Consider the following 14,148-nt stretch of genomic DNA (forward strand, 5'->3'; position numbering starts at 1 on the left):
TTACACAGCTGATTAACACTAAAACATTCATTAGAAATAGACTCACTACACACGTTTCTACACAGCTCGCTCCTTTTTTAAATTCTCTTTTCTAACTTCTGGGCAGTCGATGCATAAAGAAACAACATCTGATTAACTGATGATGTAAATCATGATGGTTAGTAGCAGCCAGTCCAACACTTCAGTCAGTAACCAGCCAGCGTTCAGACGTATGTAGAGAGTTCAAATATTCAGTAGGGAACATGTGGACTCTGCAGACGTGTCGTCTTCTTCTGTGGATTTAAGCAGAACTTGTGTCATTTGTTGTGTATCGATAGTTTGACCGTAGAGTTTCTGTTCTTCGTCTGTGCCACTAATAAAGTTCAGACAGCAGCATGTTCAACACGTCAACAGTTCAACACTGTGAGCGTCTCTGTGAGCTTTTCCATGCATGTTAGGAGTTTAGTTGCAGCCCTGCAGGACGTTCACACTCACAAACACATGTGACTGCCACATATTTACTGTCAGTGAGAAGCTTTGCTGTCTGACGTGGATTCAACAGGAGTGCAGCTTCACTACAGGGAAAAGTTGAAAAGAAAAAGACAAATATCCTCTTCTGCAGTTACATGAATACAGAGAAAGGAAATGGACAGAAACCACTGTAAACATATTCATGAGGTAAAAGGAGAGTTTCCCACAGTTTGCTGCACTATCAAGAAACAAATGTTGGTTCAGTGGAAGTATTCTTAGTTTCTTTGTTCCTGACCTCGTCTCCGCGCCACCTTTAAAAGTCCTCAGAGACATCTCAGACATTAGTGACTTTAAACCCCACAGGCTGCTTTCGGCCGTTGTATCTTGGTGTTTGTGTCCTTTTACTTAGTGTTCTCTTAGTGTGACTCAGTCATAATATAAAGAACGTTCTCCTGCGGCTCAGAGGAGCATTTTCAAATATCACAGTGACGGCCTGAAGTTCTGAATTATAACACTGGACAAGTCGTGTTTGTGGAGCAGCTGCTGCTGGAAACACGTTTTCATGTCAAGTTGGTCACATGTACACGTCTTTAGTCATTGTATTATATTATATTATATCTATTATATAGATGTAATGGTTAGCTTCTATTTGATAACCATTATATTATTCACTCTAGTTAATATATTTCCTTTAAGTCTTATATTATATGTCAACGTTCCTCCAGAACTGGGTCAGAGCCCTCCTTTAACACCTGCTTGATCAGAAACGTCTGAGCTGTATTTCTCTCAGCATTTGAGTCTTTGTGTTTGTCAAACTTCAGCATTTGAATTTTTTTCCCCAAACCTCTGAGCACATCTCCAACAGCTCGAGAACGACAAATATGGGTCAGAGATTTTGAGTTTCTGGACTTTAGTGCAGCACCAGAGGACTGAACCCGAGCCTCCTCCCACATTGTGGACTGATTGACCAGAGACAGTCTTTGAGTGCTTCTGACTCCTTTGGGCACTGACCTTCACAACTGAATGAACAACACACTCTTGAAACCTTTAGCTCTCGAACTCCATGAGCCAGAACCAGTGAAAACCGAGCGGCTCACGTGTTGCTGTCTAATCTGTGCAGTGTGACGTTTATTCTCAGAGATATTTGTGTGAAATAGTACATCTCTAATGTGCTCACTGTGTGTCCGGGCCTCGCTGCCACTGGTGCAGGCTGAGCCTCTGTTTTTCTTTGTAAACGAGTAAAATGCAAATGCGATGTTCCAATTTTCTTCTTGCTGTGCAGCCAGAGGCATCAAACTGTGAATCCAGGTCAGTTATGAAGGCAGTCAGACAGGAAGCCATCTGATGTACCTGTGCTCATGATACTGATGAGAAATACAGAAAGAGGGAGTTTAAACAAAACGTGTGTTCTGACAAGAATAGAATGAGTTATTTTAATGTGAATGGAGAAATCAACAGAGGTGTGACTGATTCAAAATGAGACGTGCTGTTGGTAGAGCGCATGTGAACACACTGCAGCAGACTTCATCAGTCAACATCCATTTACCAACAGATTCAACATTTGGAAAAAATAAAGACGCTGAAAACGCACAGAACAAACAGCCAGATGGCAAAAAGCAAATAGACACAACAAGATATGAATCACTGTTAAAAGTTAAAATGAACAACTGGTTCATATGTCGCCAGAGCATCAACAAGCGGTGTCCTCCTCTTTCTAGTTTTACTGACTGAATACTGCCACACGTTTGTACTTCATGACATCAGTACAGACATAATACTACAGTGAAGTTCTGTAGTATTTTAGACCCTTTGTAAATTTTCATAGATTATTTTAATGTTGTATCCACTGGAAATGTCAAAGAAAACCATCAGAACAACCTCTGTTACTGTGACTTTCAATAAGAAATGGGAAAAAGACGGTTACTGTCCCAGCTCTGTCAGAGGAGAACACGTACTACTACTACTAGTACTACTAATACTTGAAGTATCTGAGATGAGTAGCATGTGTTTTTGTGTCTAAGAACCATCAGATGAACAGAACAGGTTTACTGCCTGAAGGAAGAGAAGAGCGGTCGCTGCACGTGTTTCCCTTCTGTTACCTAAGACATGGAGCTCAGAGGAACAGAGAACAGTTAAAACAACCTGTTCTCAAGCTGGTACCAAGCAACAGAACATGTCTGAACCATGAAGGTCACTGTTCCTTAACTTTATTTACATATTTACTATAGGAGGCAGCAGGTCACAACCTCTGATCAGATGATTTTACCTCTTGTATCTTTGTCTCACACTAAACCTTCAACATGATTTTGTCCAATCTAACATCCAACAATCAGTTTATTTTACTTTGAGCTTCACAGAAAAATCCTCCGTCCTATTTACAGCTGTCACTGTCGACTCGGGCTGGTTATCCCCTCAAGTCTGCTGCGGTTCCCCAGAGAAGTTACGGCTCGACTCACTGCTCCGTCTCTTCATCCTCTCTTTTTATTTGACAGATGCAGCAGAGGCGCAGGACAACTCGTTTAAAGCAGCCGCACAGAGCAGTAAAGATAACTGTATAACACTCAACAGAAGTAAAAATGGATTTGATGTATTTAACTCACACAGAGAATCTTTATATTCAGGTGTTAAAACAGACAGATCACTGAGGTTTAAGGAGGTTCCTGGTTCATTTTAAAATTGCTAAATAATCATCAAAGACTGCAGAGAGGTTAAAACACGTTGTGCGTTCGAGACACTTGAACAGACTGTTAATCCTCCTGAGTCTCTGTGTGTCAGAACAGTTCACTTCAAGCTGTTTCCAAAACACAGATCCTTCAGCTGAAGTGACCTCAAACCTGTGCTCACATTTACGAGCTCGACACAGTTATGTTAAACTGTATTAAACTGTATTGACTGAATATGATGGTTGACCTTTCTGCATTGGCCAACACAACACTGGAGCAGTTTCAGGTCACGTCTGTTCAGACTCTTCCCATTCAGTGAGTTTGGATCCTGTCAAGACTTCTGACAGGAAGTCTGAGAAAAACTCAGAGACAAATCCAAAAGGCCGGGAGCTGAAACATCAAACACCAAATCACTTTCAGTTTAACAAACCATTTCAAACTATTATTGATTGATTGAATTTACTGCTGACGGATGTGTTGGCTCGATGTTAGCACATCACAGGCTTCCTCCACCTTCCTGTTGGTCCTTGAGTTTCCTTGCTGCCTCAGAGCTCAGTCGTCCTCATGCGATGACTTTGGGGTTTGTCTCTTCTCGTCTCCTCTCGTCCTCCCTGCTGGGACTACCTGCTTATAAAACAAACTTCTACAATACATTTAAATCCTGCGAGGATTTCTCTAGATCTCTGAGGATATTTCTTGAACATGTTTCTTTAAATCTGAGTTTTGTCTTTTGACCTGAGACCTGCACAGATGTGGAGAGATTGAAATCAAACTGAAATGAAAAGGTCTAGACCAGAGGATCAGATCTGGTCTACAGAGGACAGATGCAGATACATACAGTGGCAAGAAAAAGTATGTGAACCTTTTGGAATTTCATGGTTTACTGCATCGATCTGTAATAAAATGTGATCTGATCTTCATTTAGAGTATTAAAAAATATAATGTGTCTAAAAAAAGAAAAACTATTTATTTACTTTTTCTTCTAATCAGCACTCACTGCAGACAAAAGAGATATTAGCTTCAAAAACATATAAAAGAATTGATACAGCTACGGTTTGGTCTGTGTAGACTTTAAAACTACTTAATTAAAGATCAGGATGCTGAAAAGCCGATGATTTTGACTGTTGACACCAACATCACCTGATTTCGTCCCAGTCAGGTTTCGTGCTGCTGATCACATCGTCATGTTTCTTATACGTTTGCTGTGGCTTCTTTCAGACAATCAAATTTGAGAGTGGAAACGTTTTTGCACATCAGCTGCACAGAAATAACAACTGCACCAGAGAGCGAGCCGAGGGAACTACACAACCCACATCCACTCCCTCCGCTCGATCTTTCCAGCATTCCCAGAATTCCCAGTGTGGGACGACTCATTAGCCCAGTTCTGCTGAGGGAGAAGACGCTGGACGTTCCAAGGACGACGCTGCAGGTATTTCCATCTGTGACGGAAGGTGAAAGGAGACAAAATGAGGCCAGACTTGCATCCTTCTCTTCAAAGTGTCCTTGTCTCCACAGGAGACACAAAGTGGGTCAGTTCCCACACATCAAGTGTGTAAGTGAACATGCTGAAGTGAAGCTCTACATAAATATCACCTCAGTTAACAAACACTACGATCAATCCATTTTCAGCTTGGAATAAAAATAGTCTGTACTATATATAAATAATCTGTTACATCATGTTTCAATGAGAGGCTGCTTCATCGTTGAATGAGTGGTGGAAACATCAGAACGTTCTGCTGCTGTAGTTCTGTTGTTGTAGATCATCAGTCAGCTGGAACATGTACAAATGGGAAAAAACAAATTAACTAGAAATAATTAGAAATGAAAGTTCAATAAAAGTTGAACATTGAATTATGAATTCATCACTCCTCACCTTCCATTTGTCCTTTTTTCTGTTCTGGATACTTTTGTTTTGCAGCTGTTTACAGAAATATCAGTTTTGTAAAATCTGAGTCAAATCCAATTTCTTGATGTTTTTTACAAAGACGTAAATAGATTCAGTTTCCTGTCCACACAGTTTGAAACTGGCTGCTCACTGACCTGCATGTTTTCTAATTTAATAATAAAATAATCTGTGGCTCTAAACCAGTTCCACTGCAGCGTTCAAAGACCATCGGGCGCGGCATTATTCTTCTGCAAGGTTTGTTTCAACCTGCAGTGTGTTACTTCAGTCGTGAGGTGGAGGGGATGATGTCTCCACCACCGTCCGTGGGGTTTCCAGACTGTTTCAAAGCTGTTTTTCATGTATTAGCATCATTTGTTTTGCAGTATGTGTCCTGACTCATGTCCACGCCTTGTTGCCCTTCACTGAGTCACACAGTTCACAGTTAACGAGCAGGAACGCTGCAGCAGGTTCCAGCTCCATTATGAACTCACTAAAGAAGAGGAAGCTCTGAGTTCAGAGCTCATGTGGACACGCACCAAATCGTGATTATCTTCTCGTTCTGTGTTCAGTATTTATCAGAGTGAGGAATGTGAAAACATGCATGTAGCTGTGAATACAGTGAGGTTGTCTCCTTTAATGAAATGACCAAATATTAATATATAAGTGTCAAATCCTGTTTAAGTGTGACAGCTTAAATCCCATGGCACTGAAGTGCAGTAAGACGGTACTCACACAAGCGGAGGATGATCAGGAGAACCCAGATGGAGGAACAGATGTCTTTTGATTGTCATTGGACAACGTGTTGACAGGTGTCGATCTGACGGAGACATGAACTGTACTTCCTGTTTAGACACTGACTGTGTTGTTTGTTCTTCAGCTCTGCAGGAGTTTGGACAAGTTGTTTTTAGATGAGCTAAATTTGATGAAGTGACATGTTTTCTGTGTTCGATCTACGTCCACGCTGGGACCAGTGAGACGGGGCCATTAGATTCTGTCTTCATGCACATTCAGAGGATGAGACGGAATGAGGTCAACAAAAGATAAATATGTGAAGCTTCTGCCTTTCAGACGGACGACGATGTTCAGGTTCTCTCCTTTTATCGTTTTTATTCTTTCTTATCGGACTTTTTATTCAGCACTAAATTAAAAATAATGGCAGTAGAAACTTTCTTTTTTAATTTCTCTCATGATAAAGTTCCATTTTCTTTCTTTATGTTGTTCATGTGAGGGACCTCGTTTGGAAATGTGAATTTCAATTTGTTTTGCCTACAGCGAATTCACATGCAGGATGTAGGTCGCTGCTACAGTTCTCCTCACGTCCAGTCTGAATAAACAAAGTCCAGTCTCCTTCCTGTGGTCCCTGTGAATCTGTGATGTGACTTTGACAATAAACTCCAGATGATGGATTTTCCTCTTTCAATGTGTTTTTACAGCCAGTTTCTGTTTTTAGATGATGTTGTTATGTTTTGTGATGATCTGACACCATGAAGACATCAGCCGTGAAAATCTGTCCCTCAGACGGACACGAGTGGAGCCTGCAGTCAAAAACAACGTGTCTCACTCTCTGTCTCCCTCTCTGTCTCACTCTCTGTCTCCCTGTCTATCTCACTCTCTGTCTCACTCTCTGTCTCCCTGTCTATATTCCTGTCTGTCTCCCTCTCTGTCTCCCTCTCTGTCTCACTCTCTGTCTCACTCTCTGTCTCACTCTCTGTCTCACTCTCTGTCTCACTCTCTGTCTCCCTGTCTATCTCACTCTCTGTCTCACTCTCTGTCTCTCTCTGTCTCACTCTCTGTCTCTCTCTCTGTCTCACTCTCTGTCTCACTCTCTGTCTCCCTGTCTATCTTCCTGTCTGTCTCACAGGAAGATAGACAGACAGGAAGATAGACAGTGATTTATTTTATTTCTTATAATGATTTAAAATTGTTGCTTTAAATTACACAGTTACAAATGTAATAAGATTATTTTGTTTGTATTTCTATTTTATTAATGATATTAATTGTTACCACTTCATCATATCTTAAATAATTCAGGTTTATTTTGAAAAAACTGCAGTGGAACTTAAAGCATATATTTAATTATATCATGATTCTTCTTTGTTTGAATTATGACGGTTTCTTCTAATATAACATCTCGTTAATAAACAGTAAAAGTGAAACAGTCAATGTAGTCGACTCAAATCAACGACCAAACTTGTGAGTGATGATGACATGATGGGTTAAAATAAAAAACCCACAGTTCTTCTAGACTTTCCAAATGATACTGGACTGAATTCTGATAGAAATGTGCAGAATAAGCTAAAATAATCCCAGTTTTCCAGCTGCTTCCTCTTCAGTGATTGCACTAGGTTGTATAGGATGCACTTTATGTGTTTTGCTAGGACAACTTAGCAGTCCTCAGCTCCATGTTCTGTCTTGTTAATGTCTTATGTAGCACCATGGTTCTGGAGAAACGTTGTCTCATTTCACTATGTACTGCTTCAGCTATATGTGGTTGGAATGACCAAAAAGCTTCTTGACTTGACTCTGGGATTTTGGGGCCCTTGTGCCTCATTTAGCTGCAGCAGTTGACGTCTTACACAAAGCTGTTGATTTGTCTTGGTGTTTATAATGAAAGCAGTCAGACACAGGAACAGTTCCATCTAGTGAAAAGCACTTTAATTCATCTCTGTGATTCTCATCAGAAGAGGTTTCAATGAGATCTTTACTCACCTGTTCTCTGCTGCTGTGGGCTGCAGGTGTCCTCTGTGTCGTGCTGCCATCTAGTGGAGACACACATCATCACTGTCACATCATAAAGCTGCTCGTTCATCACCAGCTGCACAAACTCACTCTTATGGCATTCAGTTCATTTGTTGAGGAATTACAGCTGCCAGAGAATTACATGAAGTATTTCCAGGCTGAAACACACTTTAAACACCTCAGCTGTTTATTCATACCACAGTTCAAATTACTGATCAGTGCCACTCAAAGTTATATTAATTTATTCTATATTCACTGCTGAGTGCTCATGAAGATACGAAGCTGCATGTTGTTGAATCTTCTGCACTAACTATATATTTGAACACATGCCAGTGAATGAACAGAAAACACTTTTCATATTTTATACGATATATAATAGATATTTTATTATCATGTAACATTCATAAATAATTCATTTGCAAAGATTTGATGGATGCGTTCATCAAAGTAACCTGGTCTTTTTCTTTTTCCATCTGTTCCCTGTTGTTTGTGAAATCCGGACACGTTCCAGCTGTTTCATACAGAAACCTGCAAAGTGCAGCTTTAATTTAGGAAAGTGAGGTTCATAAATTCCAGCTCTGTGTATTTGTGCACCTTGATTTCAGAGAAGCAGAACAGCTCATTTAAAAACACATTCATAAATTCATTTCTGCAGAAAAACCCGAACACTTTGACCTCGTTGTTCGTCAGCCCACTTCACTGCTGAGCTGAGTGTAAACTGTGACGACAGCTCAGTGGAAGAAACTCAAACCTCCTCACAGGTTCAGTTTTCACTCAGGGAAACAAAGAACTTTTTACACCTTTAAGAAACAGGAAGCTGTGTGTAGATTCTTCATGCCCCCAGCGTGGTTTCATATCTCACCTCGGGCTCGTGACAGGGTCAGTACAAAGAGTGTGAGTAGGGGAGAGGTGCTGAACCTATAAGATAATACTACAGGAGAAGAAGTGTTTCAGTCTCTTTTTAATTTAAGTGCATATGAAGAGATCTGTTGACTTTTGACTTTCACCCAGTGACTAAACCTCCTCTGACCTTGATGATCCATAATCAGGTCCAAATCTGTGTTTATGACCAAATGCCTGATGAGAATCCCGTCAGCCTCGGCTGCACGTCAGGATCAGAGCAAATGTGCTGAACACAGATGACGACTGTTCTGATCAGTAAACATTATGCTGCTGAGCTCTTTCACTGTGAAGCTGGTTCATCACACACATCAGTCTCGACCTGTGACTGACGGCAGCTTTAATTTAGTGTGTGAGCTCGGTGATAAATGAAACTGTTTATCAGAAGCTAATTCTCCAGTGAAGTCTTCCAATGAGACGCAGTGATGTGTTTTCAGTGCAGCAGCTACATTAAAATGAGTTGAAATCAGTTGTTGGCACAGATGACACCATGGCTGGAGGCTGCAGGAGCCAGGACGTGTAAGGTTGACAAGTTTCTTCTCTGCTGCTTCTCGAACAGACACAATAAGCAGAAGAATTCAGCAACAACTGAGGGCGACACAAAGAGGCCACCGGGCCTCTGTCCTCTCAGAGACACCTCTGCACATAAGGTGAAGTTCAGGTGATTTCCGTAGATTCTTCTTCCTGCATTAACTGGAAAAATGAAAAGGTGACGTAACTCCATTCGGCAGCGGACACAGAGAGTGTTATCACCTTTTTATAAGCGAGAGAGCTCACGAACACATCCGCAGCTTTGCTAATTTTATCTCTCATTTGTGTTGCTGTTGCGTCAGGGATGCAGCTGAGCTGTGTGGGAGGCCGACCTGAAGAATGAAGCTGCCGCCCACGGAGACGAGCTCATTCACACTGAAAGTCTTTCAGCCTCAGATTCACGCTGCAGTGAGATAACAGCAACTCTTCACAGCTTCTCTCCTGGCTTTCTGTACGAGGACGAGCATCATTTCAAACAGGCAGAACTGAAACAGATGAGTTACCATCTGCAAAATGAGCTCTACTTTACACAATGTATTGGAATGAATGGGTAAAATGAAGGTATTTGAAGTAACAACTATGTTAAAAACACACAATGATCTGCTGGTTATTCTAGTTTTATCATGTGAAAGGTGAATTTCTTTGGGTTTGAACCATTTTTTCAGACAAAACAAACAACAGGGATTTGATCTGATGAAGTCATTAGCAATAATCCAACAATAAGATGATTCATCAACAACAGAACAATGTAATCAAACAGTTGGTTCATTGATCAATCAACAGACGTTTAGAGTCACAGCAGCTCTGATAATCTGTTAATGATTTAAGTTATTCATCAGGAAAACGAGCAGAACACTGATACGTCAGTAAGATTTAAACTGGATGTTTGAGTTCAGAGCTGTGAACATGTCAACATGAGTTCAGGCTTCAAGATTCAGTTTTAGTTCAAATTAATGAGGTTCTTCTTTTTTTAACCTTTCTTACCCCTATGTTCATGAAATGATCTGTTTTCACCTGTGATAGGTCAGTGTGTGTGTGTGTGTGTGTGCAGGTCAAACATCCTCCCAGACACCTGAAACACGACGTCAGCTCCATGTGCTGCTGTGACAGATGACGACACTCTCAGTAACCGAGCAGCGACAGCAGAGGGAGCCGCCATAAACAATGTGTAGGACCTGCAGAGAGCAGCAGCAAAACATGTTTGTCCACCGTTGGTGTCATGCCTGCATGCTGTGATCCACCGGGGGGGGGGGGGGGGGTATTTATAGGCTGATAACGAGCATGTGGCCTTCACCATCACGTTGGCCACACTGGCCCAAAGGAAGCAGTGGAGGGGGGGACACAGTTTCAGAAATATGTAGGACAAGTTAAAGCAGTGAGGTACAAGCCACAAATAAGACTCTACAAAGAGTTTGGAAAAACAAAAATGTGTTTATTAAGACAACAAAAAGACCCTGAGAACTCAGGAACAGTATCAGAGACTTCGTTACGAAGCAGTCGCCGTGATTTTTCTTTACACACATAAGAAAAACAGAACTCCTGCAGGAATTCCAAAAAGGTGAAAGCACCACAGAAGTGTTGTCATGTGACGTTCGACCCCCTCCCTCCACAGCCAGGCATTACAAACAGTCACACACACACTCACACACACTCATCACCCAAAGCCCTGTGGGAAGAGGCCGTTGTCCTTCCCTCCCATGCCCCCACTCCGAGCAGCGTGTCGTCCTGGGAACAATTCATGAGCCTCTCCTGCTAAAATCAGAGCTTTTTCACACTGAGTCTGGTTCATTTCATCGCTGTTTGACCAACAGGGTGAAAGCAGCAGCTCTGGGGGCAGAATGAGGCCAACACACTGGACTAAAGGAGGGGGGGGCACTTCCCTTCTCATTAGTCTGTAAACAAAAAGACCCAGTAGACCCCCCCCACCCCCATCATGATGGTCTGCCACAGCAGGGAACAGCTAGTCTACACCTCAGCCGTGAGCAGACCCCCCCACCCCACCCCACATGAACATCCTCCGGGATGCGGTGGTAAATAAACCAAACATCCAGTCAAACAAAACCCATTGTTCACAGATCGCAGGACTCAGCGTGACGTGAGCGTCACTTTACAGTTTAACACGATTTAAAAAGGTGAAAACTCCCTTTCGAGCTAATCAAGATGTTTTGGGGGGGTTGAAGCTCCACTAGCCCCCCCAGTCTGACCCGCAACGACACTTTCAAACATAAACAACACGGCTCGTTAGCCGGGTGGCTAGCGGCTAGCTAGGCTACGGGCTGTTAGCCACGTAGCGTAACAAACGTTACAGACACATCGAGGATCTGAGAATTAGAACCGGCTCCAGGTTCTCGTCTTAAAGTCCAAACAGTCTCCGCTGGGAGCTCGTACAGGGGGGAGGCTGCGGTGGAGACCCCGTCCCCGGGTCGTCCGCTGCGTTAGGAGCACGGCACATTGTCCACCGCCTTGGGGAAATCTCCACAGTCTGCGGCGGAGAACTGCAGCCTCCTCACGGCCTCTTTGATGAGATTCCCCGATAAAATGAGCTCCTGGAGCAGCCGGTGTGGATCGTCGTCCTCCCCTCTGAGCCTCTTTTTGTTCCACGGTTTGATTTGGTCCCAGTCCTGGTCGCCGTTGGAGCCGGGGATGCTGTACGGGCTTGCCCTGCTGCTGCCCCGGTGGTTCCGGAGCCGCATACAGCAGCCGGTTCGCTTCTGCACCGTCGCTCCCGTGCTTCTGCCGATGAGGGCCGCCGGTTTGACCCCGCCGGCGCTGCTGCCGGTGAGCCCGTGCAGGCAGGACATGGACACGGACACCGTCTTCTGGTGTCCGCCGCTATTGTTGTGGAGCTGCAGCGCTTCTCCGATCTTCGTCACCAGCGCGTCCACCTCTTTGGAGCCCACGGTGACGGACTGCTCCAGAAAGATGTAGTTCTCCTTCCGACAGGGCATCGTGGCCGTGCTGCTGTGGCCGGCTGGGGGACCTCTCCGTGCGGCTGGGGGACCTCTCCGTGCGGCTGTGGCCGGCTGGGGGACCTCTCCGTGCTGCTGTGCCCGGCTGGGGGACCTCTCCGTGCTGCTGTGCCCGGCTGGGGGACCTCTCCGTGCTGCTGTGCCCGGCTGGGGGACCTCTCCGTGCTGCTGTGCCCGGCTGGGGGACCTCTCCGTGCGGCTGGGGGACCTCTCCGTGCTGCTGTGCCCGGCTGGGGGACCTCTCCGTGCTGCTGTGCCCGGCTGGGGGACCTCTCCGTGCTGCTGTGCCCGGCTGGGGGACCTCTCCGTGCTGCTGTGCCCGGCTGGGGGACCTCTCCGTGCTGCTGTGGCCGGCTGGGGGACCTCTCCGTGCTGCTGTGCCCGGCTGGGGGACCTCTCCGTGCTGCTGTGCCCGGCTGGGGGACCTCTCCGTGCGGCTGGGGGACCTCTCCGTGCGGCTGGGGGACCTCTCCGTGCTGCTGTGCCCGGCTGGGGGACCTCTCCGTGCTGCTGTGCCCGGCTGGGGGACCTCTCCGTGCTGCTGTGCCCGGCTGGGGGACCTCTCCGTGCGGCTGGGGGACCTCTCCGTGCGGCTGGGGGACCTCTCCGTGCGGCTGGGGGACCTCTCCGTGCGGCTGGGGGACCTCTCCGTGCTGCTGTGCCCGGCTGGGGGACCTCTCCGTGCTGCTGTGCCCGGCTGGGGGACCTCTCCGTGCGGCTGGGGGACCTCTCCGTGCCGCTCGACACTGAGCAACAACCACCGTTGATTTGTAAACAATGGATGACGCGTCGTGGACTGTACCATCTTTCCAGCGAGGGGGTGTTGGGCTTTTATACATCAAAATAAATCGCACGGGTAGGCCTTATTAGTCAACCACCCTCCAGTATAAAACTTCATGAATTTAACACTTTATTTACGACTTCTTAATCTAACACAGGATGTTTGACGGCGGTCTACGGTGTTTTGCCGGTGCTCTTCTTTCCGCATCCACCTGAGCACGTCTCCGCTTTGGACTGCTCCCTCCAAATGGACATTACATAACACAGCTGTCTGTCGTAAAACAAACAAAGCACGATTCATTTATTCATCTCAACGATACAATCACGTTAAATCTCCAAGAAATTCGCTCTCATTTAACTTGTTGAAGCGTCCTGACGTGTTCATATATGAACTAGCACACTGTAACCAGAATATATGATGAAAAGCATCCTAACATGTTGTGTAACATCTGTTCAGTGTTGCACCAAAATCTGTGACCTATTATCAGATATTGTGACCCAAGAACAATTGCAGCTAAATTGCCACATATACACTTATCACATCCCTCTTTTCTTAGCAGCACATACTTTCTCCATTGTATTTGTGCAGGGTCACATGTTTTTACATATGAATATGAGAATGTGGTCCCACATTTTGTTCTGTGTCCTAATAAACACGTGTCCATATGTCCACGTTTGTTTGATGTCTTTTAACTCTTATTGCATGTAAATGCTTTAAATGTTCACAGAAACAGGCCAGATATAGAGTTTAGAGCAAGGCTGTTCAATACCTATTAAATGTCTGAGAAAATACAAAATATGATGTTTAGGTGCCTAATAAACTCAACTAGGTGTAACATCTGTATGAAAGTACTGATTGATGATTCACGTATTGTTTTGCTGGAGGTTTCTTCCTATAAAGGGAGTTTTTCCTAAAGGGGATTGCTGGGTTTTCTACGTAATTTTTATACAATTACATTCTGTAAGGTCTTAAACACTGTAAAGTGCCTTGAGACGACTTCTGTTGTGATTTTTTTATACAAATAAAATTGAATTGAATATCGTTCTTGCCACCGTGCATCGTTGCAGATAAATAGCTGGTTGGCTGTGAGCATGATGAGTAAACGTGTGGAGCAAGCCCCGGCATCCAGCATGTGCATAGTGACAATAGGCGAAGAGGGAGGGTGTGCGTCTGTGGGAGAACACGGTGTACATTTCTGTTTCTGAGAAATAGCAGCGGGGCTAAACCTGA

The 14,148-nt window shown here is 44.4% G+C and overlaps 1 protein-coding gene and 1 long non-coding RNA gene across 2 annotated transcripts; one reads left to right on the plus strand and one right to left on the minus strand.

Annotated features, from left to right (window-relative positions):
* Nucleotides 1–10,579: 10,579 nt before the first annotated feature.
* Nucleotides 10,580–12,214, minus strand: LOC113168933 (GSK-3-binding protein-like). The gene has a single exon (XM_026370010.1). It carries the CDS (start codon nucleotides 12,114–12,116, stop codon nucleotides 11,604–11,606), a length of 513 nt encoding a protein of 170 aa, XP_026225795.1. The 5' UTR covers nucleotides 12,117–12,214; the 3' UTR covers nucleotides 10,580–11,603.
* Nucleotides 12,215–12,866: 652 nt separating this feature from the next.
* LOC113170353 lies at nucleotides 12,867–13,589 on the plus strand. The gene is made up of 2 exons (XR_003299631.1): nucleotides 12,867–12,993; nucleotides 13,076–13,589. It is a non-coding gene; the product is annotated as an uncharacterized LOC113170353 (long non-coding RNA).
* Nucleotides 13,590–14,148: the final 559 nt, after the last annotated feature.

This window comes from Anabas testudineus, chromosome 16 (genome assembly GCF_900324465.2).
Source record: "Anabas testudineus chromosome 16, fAnaTes1.2, whole genome shotgun sequence".
Classification (NCBI taxonomy): domain Eukaryota; kingdom Metazoa; phylum Chordata; class Actinopteri; order Anabantiformes; family Anabantidae; genus Anabas; species Anabas testudineus.